At 39.5% G+C, this 27,500-nt stretch overlaps 2 protein-coding genes across 4 annotated transcripts in view; both read right to left on the bottom strand.

Annotated features, from left to right (window-relative positions):
* Positions 1–107: 107 nt before the first annotated feature.
* Positions 108–11,841, bottom strand: si:dkey-251i10.3 (uncharacterized protein LOC553498 homolog). The gene is made up of 15 exons (XM_055935310.1): positions 11,348–11,841; positions 9,706–9,802; positions 9,190–9,260; positions 8,919–8,983; positions 8,584–8,732; positions 8,340–8,495; positions 8,137–8,256; positions 7,792–7,886; positions 6,764–6,887; positions 6,556–6,633; positions 2,410–2,809; positions 1,756–2,252; positions 1,384–1,568; positions 1,176–1,275; positions 108–1,032 (listed from the first exon to the last, which is right to left on the bottom strand). Exons 1-15 carry the CDS (start codon positions 11,398–11,400, stop codon positions 748–750), a joined length of 2,475 nt encoding a protein of 824 aa, XP_055791285.1. The 5' UTR covers positions 11,401–11,841; the 3' UTR covers positions 108–747.
* Positions 11,842–14,815: 2,974 nt separating this feature from the next.
* Positions 14,816–27,500, bottom strand: part of zbtb20 (zinc finger and BTB domain containing 20) — a 55,349-nt gene continuing 42,664 nt past the window's right edge. For all 3 annotated transcript variants that reach the window (XM_055935319.1, XM_055935320.1, XM_055935318.1), the window contains one exon: positions 14,816–27,325. In XM_055935319.1, the coding sequence (XP_055791294.1) occupies positions 26,796–27,325 (530 nt within the window). In that variant the 3' untranslated portion in view covers positions 14,816–26,795. The remainder of the gene's footprint in view (positions 27,326–27,500) is intronic.

Consider the following 27,500-nt stretch of genomic DNA (forward strand, 5'->3'; position numbering starts at 1 on the left):
TTATTTTGCTACTTGTGGAATATCTCTCAAGAATCAACTTTTTCCAGCAAACGCACTCCATGTAGCAAAATGTTATAAACATAATGGTAAAAGAAAACAGCCCCTCATTCAGAATAGTCCTGAAAGGGTCAGACAGTGAGCTTTATTAGGTGTCATGTGTTTTATTAAGCACTTTAAACCCAAAAAACAATTTCATAAAACAGATGTTTTCCTATGAAAGTGTACTTTTATATCCTCCGTTTGAACACCAGGTTTATGTTGATATATCTCAGATACAGGTTTACAACATAATTTCATGGTCTCATTTCGAGGTTTTATTTACTGCCCAGAAAGCGCACAGCTTGCCTCAGTATGTAAAATGTATGCACTCTACTGTAAGTCGCTCTGGATAAGAGCGTCTGCTAAATGACTAAAATGTAAATGTAAATGGTTTCCCCTCATCGGACTCAACCACTAAAATAGACATAACCAGTAGACACAGAACCCTCTACAGTCAAATTCAACTGGACGGCTCGATTCAATCTGTAGCGTGATTGACACTTAAAAGGCAACATGTCTGCGTTCGCAGAGACAGCATATACGATAAATGCTGTATGTCAGCCCAATTGGAAATTACCTTGACATTTCAAATCGCACTATAGCGCTGAACTTCAGCGATACGGATTGAATCAAGCCCTTAACCTAATGAACAGAATGAGTTCTTATCAACAGTCTCAGACATTTCAGTAATGACAACCAGTAGGACCATCAGTTTCTTTTGCGTTTGTGTTTCTTCTTTTGCTGGGAGCATCTTTTCTTCTGAGGGCCTTGGTCTGACTCCAGGTTAATACTGGGCCTTGTGACTGCCTGTCTGTTGTTCTTTATTAAGTCCTCCCGAGCAATTGGCTCAATGATGGCACCTAACTGGGTGATGACCTTTGGCGCTGTGATCTTCTGCACTGTGTTTTGGGTGTTCCAGGTGTGGCCAACAGGAGAACGGATGGTGCGCTCAAACTGTGTGGGGTTCTCAAATGGGAACGGTAACTGACACACCTGCAAGATATGAAGAAATTAGAAGTTAAACCAGAACTCATTGTCACACTTTTTTTTGGGGGGGGGGGGGGGGGGGGGGGACGAGACCATCCTCATCTAACAACCTCATATCTTTGTTTTAAATAGTACACGAGCTAGGTCACCTGGTGTGCAGCAATGGAGGAATCCCGCTTCTCTGCGATTATGATGTTAGGGAGCTTTTGGTCTTGCCTTGGTGGAGGCGGAGCAACTTTTACCCGGAATCTTAAGTAGACGAAAAAGCAAACCATGTTAGGGGGACAAACTCAAAAATACCTTCACTAAGCCTGCATGATACTACTTGGAGCAGTTTGTCAAAAGACTACAATTTACCTCTTGCGTTTACTACGAGAAGGTTGGAGACCGAGGCCCCCCCACTCTCCCCATCCAGGCAACGTCAGGTCAATAACCTTCGGCCTTCCTGCCTCCTCCTGTTTCCTTTTGTCCTTCAGGAAGTCGGAGATGACATCATCCCCTGCAAAGGCCTCTTTAATGATGATCCTCTGTTCCTCCTTGTCCTGAGATGGCAATACAGGACAGAAAAGGCAGAGTTTAATTTCCCAGGTAACAGCATAGGATACGTAAAGATCTTTTTGCAGGAAGGTGAGCTAATTGGTGCATTGAATCCTCCTGCAAATCGAAGGGCGCTCGTTTCAGATCCGCCTTGAAAAATACATGTATTGGTCTTTGAACTGTGTACCTTACCTCAACATCCTCAATAGCTGTTGGAGCCAACGGCATTTTGATGACCTTTGCTTCCTTGGTCAGAACCTCATTGGGATCAATCATTTTCTTTCTCTTTCTCTTTTTGTCTGCCTGTTGAGTTGCAGACTGAGTGTCTGTTTCCTCTGTGCCCGGAGTCTGGGTGGTCAGAAGTGCTGTGTCACTGGCAGAGATGTCCTGACTGAGCAGCTCCACATCCTCCAGGGTCCTAACCCGCACCAGGCCCTCCTCCAGCAGGGCAGGGCTCTCCTCCTGGCCTGTACCTGGGCTTGCCTTGGGCTGGTCAGCTGGAGGCTCCATGTGGTTCTTCACTAGCCCATGGAACAGGCTGGTGAAATTTGAGAGTCCAGCCTCCTCATCATCAGAGATCTCTACAGCCTCTTCATCATCTGAAATCTCTACAGCCTCTTCATCATCTGAAATCTCTACAGCCTCTTCATCATCGTCAGAGATGTCTAAAATCTCAGCTTTTTTCTCATCTGGAGTTTGAATGGAAAAGAAGTTGTACTTTGTGAGAGACAACACAAACACAAAACCGGGAACTTGTCCCAATGTCATTTCACTCCTGATCATGATAAGAAACTAATCTGCAAAGACCTGATGCTACATTGTGACACACTATATCAATCACCTTACCGTCATTCTCCTCCATAGACATAGGTGCAACCTCAACATCTTCAGTTTGACGCAATTTCCGCCTCTCCTCAAACCCTCTTAAAAGTGATTCTTCTTCAGTTTCCTCCATCTGCTCCTCATCCTCCTCTTGGTCGTCCCATCCTTCCCCTGGTTTTCCCACTTCTCTGGGCCAAACGGGAGGATCTAAACGGTTGCTTTCCTCCTGCATCATAGGCTCTGTAGAAAGTTTGCCTCTCATCCATGGATTCACCTGGTCCAGTATGGGCTCTACATCATTCACAAAGTCTGGCAAGGTCTCTGCTGACTCCTCTTCATCCTCCTCATCTTCGTCAGCAGGGATTACCAACTTCTGGGTCAGATCTTTGTTCACTTCCAGCTGTATTTGCATGGCTTTGCGAGCCTGGGGACAAAGAGAAACCAAATCAGTCTCCAATTTATTTCAGTCTCATGACACATACCCTATGGCGATATATTTCAAATATAGAATGCCACTTTTAAATAAAAATCTGTCTGTAAATTTGCCCGTATATACACATTGAACAAAAATATAAAGGCATCATACAACAATTTCAAAGATTTTTACCGAGTTACAGTTCATGTAAAGGAAAATCAGTCAATTGATATAAATTCATTAGGCCCTTATACAGATATGCATCTGTTTGTCACAGATACCTTTAAAAAGAAGTATGGGCGTGGATCAGAAAACCAGTCAGTATCTGGTGTGACCACCATTTGCTTCATGCAGCACGACATCTCTTTTGCAGAGTTGATCAGGCTGTTGATTGTGGCCCGTGGAATGTTGTCTCACTCTTCAATGGAAGTGCGAAGTTGCTGGATATTGGCGGGAACTGGACCACACTGTCGTACACGTCTATCCAGAGCATCCCAAACATGCTCAATTGGTGACATGTCTGGTGAGTATGCAGGCCATGGAAGAACTGGGACATTTTCAGTTCCCATGAATTGTGTACAGATCCCTGCGATATGGGGCCGTGCATTATCATGCTGAAACATGAGGTGATGGCGGTGGATGAAAGGCACAACAATGGGCCTCAGGATCAGGATTGCTGTACATTCAAATTGTCATCGATAAAATGCAATTGTTGCCTCCCAATTGGCACCGTAGTCTAAGGCACTGCATCATAGTGAAGCTGTGCCACTAGAGATTCTGGGCTCGAGTCTAGGCGGTGTCGCAGCCGGCCGCGACCAGAAGACCCATGGGGCGGCGCACAATTGGCCCAGCGTTGTTCCGGGTTAGGCCGGCAGGGATGTCCTTGTGCACTAGCTACTCTTGTGGCGGGCTGGGCGCAGTGCATGCTGACATGGTCGCCAGGTGTACAGTGTTTCCTCCGACACATTGGTGCGGCTGGCTTCCAGATTAAGTGGGCATTGTGTCAAGAAGCAGTGCGGCTTGGTTGGGTTGTGTTTCGGAGGATGCACAACTCTCGACCTTCGCCTCTCCCGAGTCCATACGGGAGTTGCAGCGATGAAACATGACTAACTACTAATTGGATACCACGAAATTAGGGAGAAAAGGGGGTAAAAATAAAATAAATAAAATGCAATTGTGTTCGTTGTCCGTAGCTTATGCCTGCCCATACCCCACCGCCACCATGGGGCACTCTGTTCACAACGGTGAATTCAGAAAACCGCTCGCCGACACAACGCCATACACATGCTCTGCGGTTGAGGCTGGTTGGACATACCTCTAAATTCTATAAAACGTTGCCTCCAACATCTTATGGTAGAGAAATTAACTTCTTATGGCTAGGGGGCAGCATTTTCACATTTGGATGAAAAGCGTGCCCAGAGTTAACTGCCTGCTACTCAGTCCCAGTTGCTAATATATGCATATTATTATATTTGGATAGAAAACACTCTGAAGTTTCTAAAACTGTTTGAATGATGTCTGTGAGTATAACAGAACTCATATAGCAGGTGAAAACCTGAGAAAAATCCAATCAGGAAATGGGAAATCTGAGGTTTGTAGTTTTTCAACTCTTGGACTATCGACTTCACAGTGTCTATGGGGTCATTTCGCACTTCCTAAGGCATCCGTTAGATGTCAACAGTCTTTAGAACCTTGTTTGATGCTTCTACTGTGAAGTGGGGGCGAGTGAGAGGGGATTGAGTAAGGTCTCTCCCAGAGTGCCACGATCTGACCATGCGCGTTCATGTGAGAGTTAGCTTGAGTTCCATTGCATTTCTGAAGACAAAGGAATTCTGGAATGCCTGGACCTGCCCACGCGTCGTGAGTTTAGATTGTGTACTGAACGCGCGAACCAAAAGGAGTCATTTGGATATAAATGATGGACTTTATGGAACAAATCAAACATTTATTGTGGAACTGGGATTCCTGGGAGTGCATTCTGATGAAGATCAAAGGTAAGCGAATATTTATAATGCTATTTCCGATTTATGTTGACTCCAACATGGCGGATATCTTTTTGGGTTGTGTTGGTCTCTGAGCGCCGTACTCAGATTATTGCATGGTTTGCTTTTTCCGTAAAGTTTATTTGAAATCTGACACAGCGGTTGCATTAAGGAGAAGAATATCTTTAAATCTGTGAATAACACTTGTTTCTTTTATCAATGTTTATTATGAGTATTTCTGTAAATTGATGTAGCTCTGTGCAAATTCACGGGATGTTTTGGAGGCAAAGCCAAATGTAAACTGAGGTTTTTGGATATAAATATGAACTTGATCGAACAAAACATAGATGTATTGTGTAACATGTTGTCCCGGGAGTGTCATCTGATGAAGAATATCAAAGGTTAGTGATTAATTCTCTCCATTTCTGCTTTTTGTGACTCCTTCCATTGGTTGGAAAATTGCTGTATGCTTTCTGTGACTAGTTGCTGACCTAACATAATGATATGTTCTGCTTTTGCCGAAAAGCTTTTTTGAAATCGGACACTGTGGTTGGATTAACGAGAATTCTATCTTTAAAATGGTGTCAAATACTTGTATGTTTGAGAAATTTGAATTATGAGATTTCTGTTGATTGAATTTGGCGCCCTGCAATATCATTGGCTTTTGGTGCGGGGTTCCGGTTAACATTAAATTCTCTAGCAACAGCTCTGGTGGACATTCCTGTCAACATGCCGATCGCATGCTAGAGTGGCCTTTTATTGTCCCCAGCACAAGGTGCACCTGTGTAATGATCATGCTGTTTAATCAGCTTCTTGGTAGTCCATCCACCTGACAGGTGTGACATATCTTGACAAAGGACAAATGCTCACTAACAGGGTCGTAAACTAATTTGTGCATAACATTTGAAAGAATTAAGATTTCGGTGCATATGGAAATTTTTTGAAACATGGGACCAACACTTTACATGTTGTGTTTATATTTTTGTTCATTGTAGTTTCACAGTATGTCATGATCCAAAAGCCAAGGAGTCATCATTAACGAAAACAGATTAGCAAATAAATGCAAGATAGCTTTTTTCTGGTTAATACAGCACATTTTACAAACACATGGTCGAATATGTTTTTGTGAATGTGACATTTGTGACTCCACAGATTACTTTTGTGACCTGCATTTTACATATTTGAAACTGCCATTACATTTTGACTGCCATTCCATATTTGTGAGTTGTATTTTACGGCTCAGTTTGTGCAGATTAAAAGCACAGCATCCATATTAGGGCTTCCTCAGCTGGGATCCTTCTGGCAAAAGCAGTGCCCACAGAGCTGGAGTGGGCTCCATATTTGACAGGTCAGAGGTCAGCCCTCACACACACACACTTTTTAATGAAAAAACAACAGAATTTTAAACTAGAAATGAAATTGCCATCAACTTTGGTGACTGATTACATTATGTAAGATTGATAAAGAGTAGTATAAACAATATTACCGTTTGACCACAGTTAGCATGTTTACATGCACACCATCTTTGCATTTTCTCATGTGCAGATTATATTGATTTTAGCCGTGAAAAAAATATTGGTATCTTTGTGACACTACTTACATTTTAAACATTTTGATAAATTTCTTCTCCATATGATACCGCTCTTTTCTGAAAACACTGGTTCTCTCAAACTGCCCAATACATTTAATAATTTTTTTTGCTAATAAAATATTGCGACTGGTAGCGTAATATCTTTTAAACAAACATCTAAAAACGGTTTAAAAGCACATTACCCCATCATCATATTTTGCCATGATGGCCTTGGACTTGGCCCATTTGCCACTGTTCTGGTGCTTCAGAGACATTCGTTCCTGTGGGAATAGAGATGAAACAAAAAAAATAAGCAGGTTTAATGCTAATAATCACAGTTTATTCTTAGGTTCTTTCAAGTTGTTTCCATCACTCTCTCCTTTCATGTAAAGGTCTCACAAAGCCTACTACCTTCATTCTTGACAGTTCCATCTTCTTCAGTTCCTCCAAGGCAGCAGCAGGGTCTGTCTTAACCATTTCATCAAACTGTTTTAGATACTCCTTACGCATCACTTTCTTCTGTACCCTGTGGTATCTGGGGAAGAAATGTGAATGTTATTCATCATGTAGTGCCTCTGATGTTCCCTTGCAGTGATGTTACAGCATTCACATGCCACCTTCCTTCCACCATCTCAGTTAATAAACCTCCTCCTGGATCAGCTAATTTCCTTGTACTTCGCATTGCTCATCCTCCAGCAGAATTTACAGCTACAGAAGTTAGGAATTTCTTATCACCGCACAATTTAGGAAAATCAATACAACAGTTCACTTTTGTAGTGCAAAATAAATAAAGCGTCAAGCCCTCGTTAATACAGGGTATGTAATACATGGTACGTATATATCAAACCCTCATTAATATAGGCAACTACATGGTAAGGATATATCAAACCCTCATTAATATAGGCAACTACATGATAAGGATATATCAAACTCTCATTAATATAGGGAACTACATGGTAAGGATATATCAAACCCTCATTAATATAGGGAACTACATGGTAAGAATATATCAAACCCTCATTAATATAGGGAACTAGATGATAAGGATATATCAAACCCTCATTAATATAGGCAACTACATGATAAGGATATATCAAACCCTCATTAATATAGGGAACTACATGATAAGGATATATCAAACCCTCATTAATATAGGGAACTACATGGTAAGGATATATCAAACCCTCATTAATATAGGGAACTACATGGTAAGAATATATCAAACCCTCATTAATATAGGGAACTACATGATAAGGATATATCAAACCCTCATTAATATAGGGAACTACATGGTAAGGATATATCAAACTCTCATTAATATAGGGAACTACATGGTAAGAATATATCAAACTCTCATTAATATAGGGAACTACATGGTAAGGATATATCAAACCCTCATTAATATAGGGAACTACATGGTAAGGATATCAAACCCTCACTTTTTGCTTTTTATTTTTCTTTCCCTTTTGGCTTTCGCTTCATAATAAGACTGTAGTACTCTGGTTTTTTGGAGTTCTGCCCGACGGATCTTGGCCTGCAAAAAAATGTAATAATGTATTATATATTGGTTGTAGATATGTGACAACCAAGAACCATTTAGAAAAACTCCCCAATTTGTACATTGTTGTTTTTCAGTACATTGTCGGTTTTGTCCACATACAGAATGAAGTCAATATCAGTAGTGTGTGCAGGCCTTTGTCCTTGCCCAGCACTAACACACCATATTCAGCTTATTTTACACATCTGACCACATACTGGATGTCATGCTTGAGGCGGGGACTCACCTCCTCCAGACTCATGGCCCTGAGAGAAGCCTCCTCAGTGGGCGTCAAGACAGGGTCATGGAGAGGCTGCTTGTTCATGCGTAGGAGGCTGAATATCTCCTGTTCTAGGGGGGTTTGGGCCTTAAACATAAAATATGAATCTGAAATTAGTTTATAATCATGTTACACAAACAGAAAACTCAAAAGGATATTTTTACACCCACCTTCCATCCAGCCACCACCTGCTCTATGCGTTTGGGGCCAGAGGGCTCCTGGTTCAGTGGGAAGACCAGCTGCTCTGCCTTCTGGTTCTGTAGGACCACACTCTGCCAGCGAGACACCTCTTTTGACGTTTTCTCAAAAGCCACTTCTCTTTGGATCTGTACAAGAATATTTGTTCAATCCTCTGAGTCGTGAACAGTGGCCTGCATTCAAGACTAGACATCCTGCCTCTGTCGGTGGTCTTACCTTTTCTGTCTCCTTCCTGGTCAGGGGCGTCTCCAGGGTGCTCTGGTTGTGTTGAAGGTTCTTCAGCTGCTTCTTCGTCTTGATTAAGGCACTGGGGGTCTTATCCAAGGTTCCAATGAGGTCAGACAAATTTATTTTGTCTCCTTCACCTGTCAGTCATGACACGCGGAGAGACATACAGTTCAGACTCAGCTTATTGTTCAAACACATTTTGGATTTCCATCACGGTTCCTGGATCCTGTCATTTAACTTTCACAAACTAACTGACAAAAAACCTTGATAAAAGCACAAGGCATTTTCAAATAAGTAAATCAGGTACATTTAGCATCATTTACCTTCAGCATTGACTGTGAATTCTGACACTTGAATGCTTGCTTCAGACCGTTCAGTAAGCTTCTTCCTGATCGTGAAAACAATGCACATCAAAGAAATGGATCAAACATGACTACAAAAGCAATACAAGTAAAAATGTAACATTACATACTGGTGAATAATATAATGAGTTGGTGGGCCAAGTTTGCCAGTCCTCATTTCTCCTGTATAATTCCAGAAGCCCAACTCATCTAGGAAGGTACTATAGGAGCACAATTTTCTGACATCTCTCACCTCTTCTTCCCCCCAAGCGAGCTGATGGCCTCCAGCAGCTTGCAGTGTTTCCTCTCATCATCACTGCCTCCCTGTATCAGACAAAACAAACAGCAGGGCTCTACATTCGTCCATTGTACTCACATATGCACGTAAATATTTTGCAGTGCGATCTGGAATTTTCATTTATGAGCACCAGTGAGTGAGAAAATGAAGGATTCTAGCGTTATTACCTGTAGACATTTTTTCCCATACTCCTAAATGTATTTCTGTATGCCTACATTTTCAACTTAGGAGCAAACATGCTCCTTGTAAAAAAGGTCAGTATAGAGCACTACACTGTACCCAAAATGAACCGACCAATCCAGAATTCATGTGCTTTGAAAAGTCAGCTCATACTGATTCTCAATATAGTGACCTCCTCTTTCATGTTCTTCCTGCATGTTTCAAAAATTCCAAATAGACAGATAAGCTACAATCTTATTATTGCTCAAGATAATTACTGCAGGTGTGTGTGTGTATGTGTGTGTATCCTACCTCATCCTCACTAGCGCTAATGATGTCATCTGCCAGTGCCCGTTGAAGCTCCTCGTCATCCTCGTCATCCATCCCCTGGACCACCGTCTCACGGGAACTGGAGTGGGGGACAAAAGAGCTACCTGTTACTTTGCACTTAGTTATCTTTTTATTCCATCAATATTTGACTAATCTACCAAAGACCATCATCATTAGCCCCTGGAGTTCTGTGCAACGTGTAGTTAGCACACACACGTATGTGGACACCCCTTCAAATTAGTGGATCTAGCTATTTCAGCCACACCCGTTGCTGACAGGTTATAATAATCAAGCACAGAGCCATGCAATCTCCATAGACAAACATTGGCAGTAGAATGGCCTTACTGAAGAGCTCAGTGACTTTCAACATGGCACCGTCATATGATGGAACAACTCAGTTTGTCAAATTTCTGCTCTGCTAGAGCTGCCCCGGTCAACTGTGTCAAGTGCTGTTATTGTGAAGTGGAAATGTCTAGGAGCAACAGCAGCTCAGGCCCGAAGCGGTAGGCCACACAAGCTCACAGAACAGGACCACCGAGTGCAGAAGTTTGTAGTGCGTAAAAAATGTTGGTCCTCGGTTGCAATACTCATTATCGATTTCCAAACTGACTCTGGAAGCAACATCTGCACAAGAACTGTTCATCCGGGCTGCATGAAATGGGTTTCCATGGCCAAGCGATCACCATGCGCAATCCCAAGCGTCAGCTGGAGTGGTGTAAAGCTTGCTGCCATTGGACTCTGGAGCAGCGGAAATAAGTTCTCTGGAGTGATAATCACGCTTCACCATCTGGCAGTCCAACAGACTAATCTGGGTTTGGTGTATGCCAGGAAAAGTGTGGAGGTTGTTATAGCAGCAAAGGGGGGAGCCTTTGTTTATATATCTTGCATTACTCATCACATATGTATATACTGTATTCTATTCTACTGAATCTTAGTCCGTTCTGCTCTGACATCGCGCGTCCATAGACATATAGTCTTAATTCATTCCTACTTAGATTTTTGGGTATGTTGTGCAATTTGTTAGATATTACTTGTTAGATACTACTGCACTGTCGGAGCTAGAAGCACAAGCATTTCGCTACACCCGGAATAACATCTGCTAATCACGTGTATGTGACCAATAAAATTTGATCTGAACTCCATAGTAATGCCCATGATTTTGGTATGTTCGAAGAGCAGGTGTCCACATACTTTTGGTCATGTAGTGTAAGAAATAAATGCGACTAATTACTTGAAATTAAAGGTCAAGAGCCACTGAGGGTGCCAAATACACCCAATCACGTTAGTTAGCTAAAATTTGCGATTTGGCTAATATCATTGTATGCTGTAGCGTTAAGGTTTTCCTTCACTGGAACTAAGAGGCATAGCCCCAACCATGAACACAGCCCAGACCATTATTCTTCCTCCACCAAACTTTACAGTTGGTACTATGCATTCGGGCAGGTAAAGTTTTCCTTTGGTGAACCAGGTAGCTAGCTAAAACGCAAAGGTTAGCTACTTAGCGTAATTTGGTGTATTTGACACCATCAGTGGCTCTCGACCTTTCATTTAAATTAATTAGTCGCACTGTAAAGAATATCAGTAGAGGCCCGAGTTATTGAAAATGTGAGTTCAGTGCACAAACCTTGTCATCTTCATAGTTTCTCCACTCTTTCGTGTAGCTTTTGACTTGACCATGTTGACTCGAAACTAGCTAGAAACACACGTGCAATGCAATGCCGTGTGGGAGTGAAGTCTGTCGTACGCTGTCGTAAAAGCGCGTGCGACACAGCTGGCATGTTCGAGGACATCAATGCTGCGTACTACGCAGTTAGCACTCGTGGCCCAGATCTGCTGAAATTGACAAGTGTGGGTAACTGGATATTTGGAGCACAGGTAGAACAATGAGGTTAGTTATAAAAAAATATTTGCTTGGAGTGTCTGAAAGTTGGCGTTGCAAAAGAAGTTGGTGGATCAACAGCGATGGGTGTAACACAAAAACAGCAACAAAATGGCTGGATCAACAGTGATGAGTAGCTTAATGTTTACATATCAGGCTAAGAGATCTAACGTCGTAGGTTAGGGTTAGGCTGAGCTAAAAATGCTACAGTTTTCAACAGTCGACTAGTCATGCAGACCAATCAGCCACGCCACAAACGGTCTTGAGTGACAACAAATCTGCCCAATTAGCTGATTCGCTTTCCATACACCCACTTCTCTTGATCCTCCCACTTCTGTTGACACGTCCACTTACAGACACACTCCATTTATGCAGTTACCCATGACCCGAAAAATAATGCCAGGCTCTAATCATGACCATCCAGTTAATATTTTTTTTAATAAAAATACAATTATTTAACGAGGCAAGTCAGTTAAGAACAAATTCTTATTTTACACTGACGACCTACCCTGGCCAAACCCTCCCTTAACCCAGACAACACTTAGCTAATTGTGTGCTGTATGGGACTACCGATCACGGCCGGTTGTGATACAGCCCGGGATTGAACCAGGATCTGTAGTGACACCTCCAGCACTGAGATACAGTGACTTTCGAAGGCAGTGAGATGCAGTGCCTTCGACCGCTGCACCACTCAGTAGTAGTAGTTTATAATTAATGACTTATCTTCTTCTGGAACACGAATTCCCCCAAGTTTTTCCCTGAACTCTATCCTACTTACCACCAGTGGCGATTTTAGCATGTCAGTCTTGGTGGGGCACACTCAACAACAAAAAAATTAAGATGCATGCCAGCAAAGCCACTACACAACACTAAACAATACATTAATTGCACTATAACGGTGACAAACGGTGCCCACAAACTGTTAGGGCCTACATAAAGCTATCCCAACAGCAGAGCTTTCTTTTCAGCACAATGGAGTGAATCCTTACCACTGCTACACCTTGCTATCAGCGGAGCCTTGTCTGGCAGCGAAACAGTTCATATAGCCTCATTTACTGCCTTTTTAAAAAACATAGCTGATATGGCTGACTTGCCTCAACAAATGTGGTTTCTACTGACAATTAAGATGTACAAACAGTGGCATAAGGGGACGACGAGCGCATAAGAGGCAATCCATAATTTCGAGTAAGACATTAATGAGCAAGCTGGGACGGACGTAGTCATAACTATTTGTTCAGAACTTTTGAAATGTACAGTGACAGAATTCAGAGCATAGGCCATTCTTACAGTATTCTCCCTGTACACCAAGTCAGAACCGTAGGATAAATAAAGGGGGCATATAAGCAGACAATGAAAGCTCTTACAATATTCGATGATTACATTTATCTAAAACAGGCTATAGGCTACATGTGCACCACCAAGTCAGAACAGTAGGCTAAGTTATGAGGGGGAAAGGGAACAAATTATTAAGGTGAAGCACATGGGCTACTAACAGCTTACTACACAACATACACTTAGTATTAATTTCTTAGTTACAGTATACATATCTCCCTGGCATATTACATAATTTATGCAGTAATATAAAATACATTTTTGGACTCACCTTGTTGTGCTGTACTCACTTGAACAGAAAGGTGGCACGGAAGTCCTTGTGGGCAAATTTTGTCATCCAAGTCTGGCATTATCTGAATTTATGGTGCTTTCAAGACAAGTGGGAACTCGGAAAAACACAAGTTCGAATCATGACGTCAGTGATCTTCAGGTCGGAGCTCTAGAAAGAGGCCCGAGTTCCAGACTTGGAATTCCAAGTCCCAGACGGATGACCGTTCAAAACGTATTTTCCCAGTCGGAGCTAGTTTTTTTCAGAGTTCCCAGTTGTCTTGAACTCACTAAAGTCATGCTGGATTGACAGCATGGCCAATGTATTCAAACTTTTCTTGCCCATGGTGTTGAATGTTTATCCTTTTAAGCTGGGAAAAGAGGCCAATAAACCCAGACTTGGACCACACACCCACAACACTGAATAGTAGGCTAGTGATTGCTTAGCAACACTCTGAGTTAGCCACTGATTCCTTCCAAACCACTCATTGTTGAATTTGCGATTTCCAACTTGTTGTGTAACGTTTGTGTCCAATGGCCGATGAGCAGATACATTTTATCTATAATTTCCTCTTTAAATGACAAGGATTGAAAACGATTTGCAGTAGATTGTCAACGTGATTCATGATGATGACTGCTTGTCTAGCTTGCTAGCTAAGATTTTGAAAGTATGATGTTGACATGATCAGTCCAATCAAAGCTAAGGTACATATAATGTGATTTCCTCCCAAGTGGCACATTGATCTAAGGCACTGCGTCGCAGTGCTAGAGGCGTCACTACAGATCTGTGTCGCAGCCAGACGCGACTGGGAGACCCATGGGGCGGCACACAATTGGCCCAGCGTCGTCCAGGTTAGGGGAGGGTTTGGCCGACAGGGATGTCCTTGTCCCATCACGCTCTAGTGACTCCTGTGGCGGGCCGGGCGCATGCACACTGACACGGTCGCCAGTTGGACTGTGTTTCCTCCAACACATTGGTGTGGCTGGCTTCCGGGTTAAGCGGGCATTGTGTCAAGAAGCAGTGTGGCTTGGTTGGGTCGTGTCTTCGCCTCCCCGAGTCCGTACGGGAGTTGCAGCGATGAGACAAGACTGTAACTACCAATTGGATACCACGAAATTGTGGAGAAAAAAAAAAAAAAAACATACCCAGTTGTAATGTGGCTCATATAGTGAGGATGACTATAATAGTTGGGTTGTTTTCATGTCTTTTTGTACATAGTTTGTGTGGTAAAACAATGTATACAGCCATGTGATGGCATTGAATTAATTCCATCATTTAATTCTGGAGAGGTATGTAGTTTCCTGAACAGCTATATATAGCCAACTAGAAGGTATGATAATGCAATCAACAATAACTAATGTCTTGAATCATAAAATGTTTATTTTTTCTTGAACTAAAGATTTGAACTTCTATGGTCTGGGGATGGATTTTTTTAACATGATCAAAACCACACTGCATAGGCTGACCATCAAAGAGTACATTTCACTAGTTGAAATTGTTTGGAAATCAGTGGCTTAATGTAGTATGGACCTTTGAATTATTGAAGCATCAGGTAGCAACATATGGCTGGTCCACTAAGCAAATCCTTTAATGAAATAAAAACACAACATTACTTTCTGTGAAGTACAGGAAAGTACTAGTTTTTATTCCTTCATAATCAAACTTCACAAACAGCGTGAACTTGTACAATACCTCAGAGTGAAAATTACAAAAAAAGTGCTGGTAACATTTACAAAAAATCATCCTTACTTAGCAACAATCAGTTTATTCTTCCTCACTTTTTTTAGTCTTTTGTATTAAGGCTTAATACTTCTGTATAAAGTATATGCAAGATAAGTCTTCACAGTTTTTCGAAAAAAGTCACAATATTATGTAACATAATGAAGCTTTACGGCTATTTTTCTTTATAATAACAAATACACATCACTGGTAAATATACGTGAAATACAGGGCTTACTGTAAAATGGCAGGTAATGATACTGTTTGCTGAAATAACTTGCTTTCACACATTGATAGGAAAGGTTTGACATACCATTGTGATAACTAAAGGAGGAAGAAAGAACAAATAATTAGCATAAAAACTTGGGAGATCGCCTCCAAACTTTGGCACATCCCTTTAAACATTTTCACAAAATATATAAGGTTTATTTTGGAAATCATATGCACGGAAGAATAGCAAAACTGGCATAAAGTGAAAACATGCTGTGTAGTAAGGTGATAAACCAGAGATATTACATAGCCAGTCTTTTCCACTCAGACTGACATGAATAAGGTGCATTTGTAAGACTCAAAGCATGTACTGTAGGTCTTTCTCTTAGATTTAAACAAACAAAAAGAACTTAGAAACAGAAACTTTCAAAAAACATAAAAATAAAGTTGACCAAGTCTCGAGGCGACCTCTTGTAATCATGCATCTCCATGGGTTGAGAGAATGGTTGAATATCTCTTACTACAGTAATGCAGCTGTTCAGCTGTGGCATATGAAAAAAATAAAAAAGGAGGGCTGTATTTTATTTCTTATGTTATTTACTTATCTTTTAGAATATGGATATTCCACAGAGACTATTTACTGTGGAACATGTGTCTGTGATAATTTAGAAGAGTAATAAATGAGATGGAATCAAAAACTGAACGCAGTACAAAGCTGATATGTTCAGGGGATTCCCTAAACTGCACTAGTTCAACAGATGGGAGCTCTAGCCCTATCACTTACCAATTTCACCCTCATGCATACTGTACGGTTAAAGTGACGCAACAAGCTTGCTTTAAATAGCCTACATCACAAAAGCAATTTGGTTTTAGTGCAAACACAATTGGCTGGCTTAAGCTTCTCAATAATAACAAGCTCACCAAGGAGATTACAAGAAGGCACATACTTATGCTTCCTCTAACACGCAACATATTTAGACAAACTGCAGCACCACAAAACGGTAGGCCTAATAACAGGAAAGCTAATATTTCCAGATACCAAAAATCATAGTTATCATGATTGCTATCATAAATTATTGATGATTTAAAATGATCAATAAAGAACATTTAGGCGTCAACAATATTTCACCCCACTACTCTTGCTGTCTATTTTCTTATGGGTAATTATGAATTACAATATATGTGGGTGGACTTTGATTCTTTGGATGGCTAAACTGATGTTACAATTGACAAGGAAAGTTACATTTCCCATCCATCAGTGTTTTACTACACAAATGTTGTAGTCTTTTTTTCATAAATATTTTTAATCAATAATTTCCCAGAAAAATGACCTTGAACTGACCTTGAATCTTTACAGATCATATGAGTGTTTTAAAACAAAAATGAGTAAATCAGTGAAGAAAGCTGTATGTTTTAACATGGAGGAAGTTTAATGTCTTATGTTGGAATCATTTGAAAAAAAATGTGTCTACATAACATAAACCTTTTTGACCTTTTGTTCAGTTATCTTTTTGATGAGGACATTTTACAATGATTGCATGTTTATGGGATATGTTGTAACACTCCTCTCCTTCCTGTCCCTCATTTAGGGCTAGTAAGAGCCGTTTCATTTTCTCCAAAACAATCACAAGAGGAAACTATGCACCTCAGACTCGGACACTTCTGATTGGTCAAATATGTCAACTCTAAACAACAATGTGTGCGTGTCCAAGTTCATAATGTGCGTCTCAAAGACAACAAGTTTCCATTCTGTACCTTTACACAAAAAAAAAATTCAACAAACTTTTCAAATATCACCTTTTACACAGCATTACCCCTGTGCACAGACAGCTCTCTTATTTGAGATACTGTGGCTTGAAGAATGTGTCAATTGTTTTGTGTCATATTGCTTTCCATCAACGAAGACCAAAATATGTTTAGTGCAAATCTCTTTTCTGGTTTGATAAGTGGTAGTTGGCTCTAAAAAAAGACTTTGACATTAAGGTCACTACAGGGTTCAATCTATATGTTTGATTGACATAGTAAGACAACATATACCAAGTGGTTTCTTTTGATTAATGAATTGCTATTAAGTGGTATCCCTTTTGATATTTTAGCATTTACTTATTTTGTTAGAACAGGGAATTTTGAAATCGTTATTGTATAATTATGATGGCCAGATTTTATAAGCCTGACAAATGCAACATTTTGGCAGATATATTTCAGCACCTTATCGATTAAATGGTGGAAATAAAATTTCCAGTCAGAGAAGTCACTATTCCTTCTCTAGCAGGTTGGACTCTGTCTGTCAGGTAATGTGTGCGATAAGGCTGTATTCTGTGTAATCGGTTCATGTCTCTCATATAATAGCTCTCAACTTGGAAATGTTGGAAAACTCACTCCAGTCCAGTGTTTGACAAGTCAAAGTATGAAACTTCCTTGTAGCCTACCTACATACATAAAAAAAACTCATCACCTATTTCAAAACAGCAGTCATACAATTCAAACAAGGTTGTTTCATAACAGTAATAGAAATACCAACCAACTTGGAGCACACATAAAAGAAAACAAAGAAAACAAACAACATTACTGCAGCATATAAGTCAGGGTTGCTTATGAGTGATGTTAACTACCTGTACTACAACAGCTCCACTTCTGCCAAGTTTATTATTCTAATATATAAGGAGTATTTGATCAGGAAGATAAAGAAATCACAAGCCAAAGCAGGCAACAAAACCTAACAAAAGATTCTTAATTAAATACATGTTCATACACACACACACACACACGCACACGCACACGCACACACACACACACACACATATATATAATATATATATATAATATATATATATATATGTAAGTGCAACTTATTTTTCACTGCAGGTACATATCTTAAATAAACAGCTTTAAGATATGTCAGAAAAAAGCTTGAATATCTGATTAAAAACCTAAGCTTTCTGTAACATAAATCGACACATGTACTGTGGGAGCATACTGACTTTCTGATTCATCACTGAGTGGATCTTACAATGTCCAATGTAGACACTGACTTTATGCAACTACCACACTAAAGAAGCACGGCCCAAATAACTAATCATATTTCAAACATCCAGCTTGAAAAAAACTTTCAAATTATGTCATACCCCCACAATAAGTGAAATTTTACTAATACAAATTTTCCAACGGGTTGCATTTTCTTTGATATGAACAATTCATATTACAACAAATATATCATGTAGTAATCAACATCATGTACTTACTGTATGCTACCAACTGATAAGACATTTGGTCCAACTCATCAAGATGTTAATACAACTCAATTAACTGTAATATCTTTACACCGTTTGTTGTTTTTGCCTTAATTATTCATCAAATGTCAGCTGGCTTTTGTGTTTAATGCTCTCTGGGGGAAATGTATCTGTAGCAGGCTCTAAATAAGCCATCAAAATGTTATAATATCGTATTGAGGGATAAAACCGTTGCCATTAAATCAGATTTAGGCCTCTTTGTGTTGCTTGGTTCGGTTGTTATGGGCAGCGGCAAGTTTAATCTTCCTACTCTTTTACTCAATGGCATCAACACATTGCAAAACAAGTATGTGCAAAAGCAACTTATATTTTGGTCCACCTCAAAGTTTGAAAAAAAACAGTCTAAATTCGGTATGGGTCTTCCACTATATGTTTGAATAACATTTTGAGACAGATGTCTTTAGAATATTAGTCAGACAAATAGATAAATTGTGCATGGCATGTCACTTTAGTATCAGTTCTCCACTAATCCAGTGCATTTAGTTTATCAGAGAGTAAAAGCTTTGAAATCAACAATACGGCAGGAAGAAATCAATTACTGAAAACTGGAATAACAGACAAATGGATTAAACAAAGATAAACGGATCAATCAAACAAAATCAAATGTGAATTGAAAAGGCTTAAATCAATTGGCCAAGTGTGTGTAGAAAAAATAACTAATGGATATTGAGTATTAATTTTAAGCAGAGGAACAATGCAACATTTACAATCTTATTCATGTTATAACATGCTATAGTTCTACAACAACTACTACGTGTCAGGTTTCTTTTTATATTTTGCTGAATTTCTTTAGAAAAGCTATTTTGGTCTACAGTAGGCACATTAACACAACAATTAAACTACAGTCTACCAATAGTGATCAGAGGACAAAATGCAGAAAAGCATTTTCACAAGCACCCTGTCTTGAGTATCAAAGAAAATATAATTTTAGCTATCTTGCCAGATTTGAACACATACACATTTATAGGAACGTACATCTTGGTAGTGTTTGTTATCGCTTACGCAACAGATAATGTTCTTTCTGCTTGAAATTCAGACACTGTGATATTCTTATCATTCTTTGGTGTTTACGGAAACAAGCATATGTCATCCAACATGTTCAATAGCCCCCTGATGGTTTGGTTTCATATCACAACAAATCATTACTACCACCGGCACCTTTAACAACACCAAGCAACGTATTGTAATGGAAGCTCTGCATGCCCAAACTAATTATATATGATTGCATGCTGATTGAGACCACAAGTATGTGTGGTACACGGCAGAAAGTGGGCAGAAATATGTTCACCAAACCTATTAGGTAAAAGAGAGACAAACGTAGAAAAACATATGGGTAATACAGTGCAGTGCATGTTGCTTCATCTCACCATAGACATAAATTATATTTTGGACATGTGAGAAGTGCAAGAGACCTGCTGAAAGCCCCACAACAATTATTCAAGGTGCTAAGCAAGCTACTGTTGAGGCTCTTTTATTCAGCACCTTTCAAACTCCACATCTTATGGATGACTCAGTATTCTCCGTAACTAAGACACAACATTTAAGGGAGAGTTTGAGATATATTGCATATGAAACACAATCCGATAGGTAGAAGGACATGCCATGTTCCAGAAGAACACACCAAGGTAGCAAGCAGGGGCTTGCCCTTTATGCAGGGGCATATTCTGCACTATGGTTAGAAGCTAAAAAAAAATCCTATGATGGGACCATCAATGCCAGAGATGCTAAGCAGTGCTTTTCTGAGATGGATCTGCAATCATATACAGTTTAGCAAGCCAGTGACACTATAATAAACATAAATGTGAGGATGACTATTGTGGAGATTCAACTAAACGTAAACCAACGTAGAGGGGAAAATGTCACACGACAAAATAACCAGCAGAGCAGACCAGCAAGTAATGAAAAGAAAGTCATTGATCTATTGTTCTAGTAAGGCTGTTGGGGTCACATAATTTGTTACAGAGTCTGAAAAAATCGACAACATAATCTCGTAGAGTGAGGACAGGCTAGGTACAGGAATGTTCTGGACATTACAGGAATGTGCATATTTCAGATATGCTGCAGGTATTGGTTCCTAATAATTTATGACACTAACTTTCCTTATCAATTCAAGGTAGAGAGACACACAATTGGTGAATATTGATTCCAAATCAAATTGTAGAGTAACACTCTCATACAACGATAGATTATGACAAGACTGCTGAAGAAGAGGGGTAGCGGTCTGATTCTTGTTTACAAGGACACTTTTAATTACATCTAGCACTCAGACAAATGCTTGGTACTCTTCAAGTAAAACTTGATTGCACTTCTAACTGATATTGCTGTGGTGTTGTAGGCTGCAGTAGCTGAAGCAAATATAGCACTGCACTGATGTCACTGATCAAGTACAGTAACGTAGACGCGCACGTGTAGCTAGCTGCAGGGACCGAGTAGCATCATTGATTGCTAGGTCTGAAACATTCCGACCAGCACAAAGACAATAGTATACACTTTATCCATCATTATGAGCTACAAGCAGAGAACAAACACAAGGGATGTGCTCAACTGACTGGCATGTCTTATGTGAGATCATAATCACTGTATTCTGATAGAACAGCTAGGCTATGTCTAAGGACAACATTTGATTGTGGTTGGTATTTTGCATCAAAACAAAAATCGAAAGGTAAGAAAATAAGTGGTTTAGTGACTACTATTTATATTATTTTTAACAGCAAAACCCCCCCAAAATGTAATTATAGACATTCAGTGTGGCAGAAGCATGATAGCTGGTGCTGATAAGCCAGAAGTCATGACAATTTAGGTGTGCTTACAAACCTGGGCAAACTACGCAAAACTATTTAAAATCTTTCGGATCACATACCTGTAGTTTTAGACGAACAAAACAACATTGTGTTTTTGTAATGGCAAACATGAAGATAGGGACTAGCTACTATATCGTATTACTACACATGCTTACTCATTGTTTTAATGAAGAAGAGTTAGTTGAATGCCTCATGGCTAGGCCCCTTAAAGCAAACCTTTACTACAGTTAATGAACTCCAGTTGTTTATCTTAGCTGTTTTCTCATATGTACTAGTTATAAAACTAAGTATGTCAGCAGGAAATAATAACAAATCTATCTTATATAAATAGAAGATTTGAGGCGGATAAAGATATTTTAAAGGGCTTTCTTAGGATGCACTGTGTTATGACTGTGACCAACATTGCTGTTATAGTAGTATAAATATTGTCATCATTTGTGTATAGATTATCATGTATATATAGCTACTGTATATATTTGGAAAATGTACGGTAGGAGCAAAACTACTTTATGAAGATTTAGTATAGTAATGTATAAATAGGCACTTGATAGCTAGGCATACTCCTTATATCCCTCAAAGCATATTCCTATAGTTACAGTTCTGTCTGTATCTCAAACGCTTTCCATTATATGTGTTAAAGTTGTTGATGAAGAACATATTGATAAAAAAAAAACGGTGTATATATACTTTAGATTCAACTGATATTATGTAGTTGGACTGTATCTGTATAATGTATGCCAGCAGGTTTACTGTCATGGTAATTGTTAGTTTCTGAGTTACTATGTGTTACTACTCTAGGTGAGTGAATAAAATGAATGTGAGGACACTGAAGGAAAGTACATCAGGAGCTGTGAGATAAACAGCATGGGTATTTCTCTAAAAGCCTGCTTAGTCACAAGAGCTAAACTAGTAACTGATCACATCACATTAGTCTTAGCACTACATTTGTTATATTTTCCTATTTTTTTCCCAACTGAACGTACAGTATCTCCCATTTGAAAAGAGGGTTCATGTCCAACCAGAAGATAGGCGCTTCTGACAAGCTATGATGTCTTACTCAATGGCTGTCTATCCTTTGCCCACTAACTAAAAACTATTTACAAATGCACCGGTACATAATGGTTGCAAGAAAAACAGGCAAATTAAAGCCCTGGAACACACAAGCACATAGATGATTCAAACACACTGCAAAACTGATCCTGTGTCTCTACACTTAAGTAAAAACGTGAAATATAAGAACATGACAGTTAAAACACCAAACGAAAAGCTGTAGGCTTAATTCTAAGTAATTCTATACCTGTGAATATATTGTATAGCTGAAAAATACATTATGTTATAGTAATCTTACAAACATAAATTCTAAACTCTTTCTTGACTGTATAGTATATAAACCAAGGACAACAACGACAGGGGCGTATTTCAGGGTTGCATTGCATGTTTTCCCAACTTTTTACCTGACTATTAATTGAACACAATGACATCAGCTATTGGTACAATAAGTTAATCAAACAAAAGAGAGATATGACAAGAAAGGCCAGGGAGGGACTGCCGACAAAACATGGCGTTGTTGGAAAACAAATCCTGGAAAGTTCTTATGTCATGTCAATTTATAGTATCATAAAATGATACTAATGCTAAACGTCTGCTTGTAAGTCACACACAGGTATAAGTGAGGTCAACCATCTATGGGCAGGGGCGAGCCAACAGGCATATACCTCAGTATTGTCAAAGATTCTGTTATGTTTCCAATGAACCTTTCTCGTGAGCTGTGTGATAATATGGATGATTTATATAGCTCGAATCCACTCTTGAAATATCTCAAAACCAACATTAAACTATTCCTTTGCTATTATCTTTTTTCACAACCTATGACAACGAGAAAATGATGTACTTTAGAAAAACATCTACAGTCAATAGTGCATTTGATTCATTTATGACATAAATATCATTTAGGCTGACTGTAAGAGACTGCAAAGTGGTCAAAATAATGCTAGATTATCTCACTGATAATACATTTGGAAGCAACTATAGTCTGGTCTGGTTTCATAAGAAATACGTGATGGTTAAATAGTTTAGCATTCATTATTCTGTTTTTGAAACTGAAGGTTGGACTTAGTTCACAGTGCATGGTTCTTACTGTGTTTACTGGGACTAACTTGGTGAATGTACTGCTCTGCCTAGCTGGTTGACCATTTCTATATTATTCCATAGAGCAGACAACACCACCACCACAAGCAACACCACCACCTCCACCACTACTACCTCTACCACCACCACCACCACCCCTACCAACAACAACTTTATGCCAGAGCAATAACATGTGATCAAAATAGATCTCAGCAGTTCCTTACATACTGTAACAATCTGTTAAGGACTTTGTCTCATCAAACATGAGACTACAGAGTCCTCTAAGACTACAGACACAATTAACCTTGTATGCAGCCATGCAGTTCCTGGTCTTACAGAGTAGCAATGGGAGCCACAGAGTAGAAGCATTTATAGGCTTGTGTTCCCGATAGAGACCTCTGCAGCAGAGGATAACAAACTCCGGCCCAATCACAAGTCACATATATTGTTCCCTTTACTTGACAACCACATGCTATTTCAGTGACCAGATAGAAACTCTATGAAACATAATACAGGGCCCTCGCTCTGATGATATGAGGAAACTCTGGGATTGATTACTAACTAATAGCCCTCATCACTTCCTTGTTTTCAATTTGAAAGAGACAAAGATAGAATACAGTGAAGATGATAGAAGAGTATTATTAGGTAGGCCTTATCCAAATATCAACCAGCTGAAGCTAACTAAAGCACTAGGCACAAAATGCCATGCACTTCTTCCACTCGGGGCAATGTATTTACCACTATCAATATTTGATCAATAGATGTCTTTGTAAATGTGCACAACAAATGTGTTTATTAGCCCAAGAGGGTTAGCTAAAGCTGCGTCTCACAGTACCTGCACTGCATATTGCAAAGGAAGCCCTACAGTTCAGGTATTACACCTCCACTTGGGACACCAACAGTTTGATTATACAACACACACAAACACTCACACAGACAAACACAAGAGATGCAGACTTGTGTACAATTTACAAATAGCAAATAATAGCTGCGTACAATCTCCCACCCACCCTGTAATTCCTAAAGAAACTTGTTCTAAAAAAACACATAATTTATGTCCACGGACACTATAAAATATTTTTTTCTTTTTGGGGGGGATTTTGTTTGGCATGAATGCTTTTGTATGAAAATTCAGCATCTGTTCTAATGTATGCAATGGGATAACTGCTGTTGAAGGGGATTACCTCTTGAAAAGAATACATTAAAAGGTTGAAAACAGAGACAAGCTCACACGATGGATCACATTTAAATAGAACTAAACGCTTGCACAAACACAGCACAAGTAAATACATATAATAACAAGAGATAACAAAAGCTAAGAAACATAAAATGACCTTATCGTAAAATGGAACAAAGCTATTCTAACACGATAATTCTACAACAAATTATTAGATAAAAAATGATTATTTTTCTCTAAAACTATAATATCTCTGGTAACAGTAGTGCACTTATCGGCTCAAGCAGTGCAACATATAGGCTATGCAAGAAAATAATGCAGTCCTCTTATCAAGCTTTTAAGAAAGATGTTTAAAAAATGAACAAATGAAAATAATAGAATTTCATTTATTAAGTAAAACAATAAAATATTAAGCACAGGCATTTGAAGAAAATGTGCAAAGCAGCACTTTGTTTTTATCTACAACATATTGTTTTCAGACTGTACTGTAATTCTGGTAAGTTACTATCTTATCATGGTAACTAAAAAGGTGTGTCTACTCAAAGAAATGAGCAAAATCTTCAGATTGCAGTTGCAGGCAGACGTGTATGTCTTATTTTGGATAAAATGCATGAACAGTAAGCCAAATATCAGAGCAGAGCCTTTGAGTGACGTGACACTTGAATGACATCCCCTTGCCTTACTCCCAAATCTATTCTGTACACATTGTGTCTAGGTATCTGTGAAATCAGGAATGTATCTTATTGTCTTGGAAGTCCATCTGCAAGTTGTGTTATATTATGAAGTAATTATTGACCGGGGTATATGTTATTGTGGTTTCTTTTGCCTCATCTGTCTCGGTGTTTGTATTAAATGTCTGAACGTGACATGCCATTTGGGCCACCAGGTGGAGCTAACATTTCAGGAGTAGTGCATTTTAGTTTCTCCACCTGCTCAAATAGCTGTGTCATGTCCATAGGAACAGGATATACAGAGATTTAGGTCATACAATTATATTTTTGTCCAATGCAAGTTCACAGAATCACTCAATTTACCGGTAATCTATTTGAAAGCTGTCTTAAACTATCCTGGTAAACCATTCCATTATCAAATAATATATTTTAGTTTCTTAATTTAAACGTTAATAGTAATATTGACCAATCATGTTGTAATCTACAGCTGATAACAGTCTGGTGCAAATTGCGAAGCAGCAGTCATGATGAGTCTGGTAGCATACTCAATCAAGCCTGCTACAACTGCACATGTAAAATCCTCTTCATAGAACTAAACAATAATTTATAACCTCATTATGTCAAGAAGAACCTTTAGTCTTTTGTTATGTCACATGTTGAAAATGGAAGAGGTCTAATAGCCTTAACAGTCTTCTAAGATATTAGTGGCAGTGTATGCAAATGAAATAAACTCCTAACAATGTTACATTTTTCTCAAATACTGTCTTATCAACAACCCTAATTTTGTAAACTTAACCTGAACCATCAAAATGCATGGACAATAACACATATACTAAATACCCATTTCTATACCCACTCACAGGAAGTTACATTTCAGTACAATTATTAATATCAATTTGTACCTTCACAACAGCTGTATTGTAATCCCTCAATACCTTAATAATAATAAATAAAAACCCAGTGTCAAATTAATTACTCTCCTTTTCTTACCCTACATAAGAAGGCAAACTTGTGACCAACAATATTTTTTAGAGGGAATCTTTAGCCCAAGCCAGATTTTTTATATTTTTTTTTGTGAAAATTATACCACAGTAAGCTTGGACTCCTAATAGTGTCCAAAACGGTCAATATGGGATTACATTTACCATGTTCCAAATTCCATGGCAATGTTTGCACACGCACACACACGCACACATACAAATACACACGCACAAGTACACACATACACAGATTAACACATACACTCATACAAAGATATATTTATACTGTATATAGGTGTGTGAGTTTGAATTTGTGTATGTGTGTGTGTTTCTTTCATAGGCCTTTCGGTAGTGTTCAACACATAAATCAGTATTTTAGGAAAGCATACATTTAGAGGCCTGTAGTAAGGATCCATCCAGTGGATCAATATCAAACTACAAAGCCTTAAGGCCACCATCTTGTTTTTCTTTTAGAATAACAAAAAAAAACTCATTTCTGGGAAACTTAATGTGCCAGTGTCTATACTGATTATTCTTCATGCCTCAAAAAAAAAAAAAAATCTAGTGCCATTTTTCTTTTTCATTTAATATTTTTTAAAGAAGTGTATCTATTTGTACTTATCCATCGGAGACATGCATTCGCATGTGGTCATTGAAGTGCTCAATTTGGTCGAACTTGGCAGGGCAGACGGAGCACACGTAGGTGGTCCCTTCTTGGCAGCTTGCCTCCGCAGCCACACCCACTCCTGGTCCGACCCCACCCCCTACTCCTGCGCCACCGCCGACGGGCATGGCGAGGGCTGCCACGCCGGCGCCAGGTTCGGGCACGGCCATGGGAATGGAAACGGGGCCACCGGCACCTGCTGCCCCGGACAGCCCTGTGACGGCGCCCCCTGTGCTGTGCAGAGCCATGTGTCTCTCCAGCAGGGTCTTGTGAGAGAACTTCTTCTTGCAGATGTAGCACTCATAGGACTTCTCTCCACGGTGCAGCCGCATGTGGACGTTGAGGGAGCTCTTTTGGGTGAAGCGTTTGTTGCAGATGCTGCACTGGTAGGCACGCACCCCTGTGTGAGTGACCATGTGTTTGATTAGGTAATCCTTCAGGGAGAACGAGCGCCAGCAGATGCTGCACTGATGTGGTTTCTCACCTGAATGTACAAAGAAGTCACAGTCATTAGGAGGAAAAAGGAGACAGAAAAACACAAAACCCTGCTAAACAACAAAGAACACTGACTGACAGCGAAGCTCCATTCTTCGAATGTAGCCTTGAGAATGTTGCATGATTTTTGCTAATTAACGAGGACGTTGCCCATCACAAAACAA

This window comes from Salvelinus fontinalis, chromosome 10 (genome assembly GCF_029448725.1).
Source record: "Salvelinus fontinalis isolate EN_2023a chromosome 10, ASM2944872v1, whole genome shotgun sequence".
Lineage (NCBI taxonomy): Eukaryota > Metazoa > Chordata > Actinopteri > Salmoniformes > Salmonidae > Salvelinus > Salvelinus fontinalis.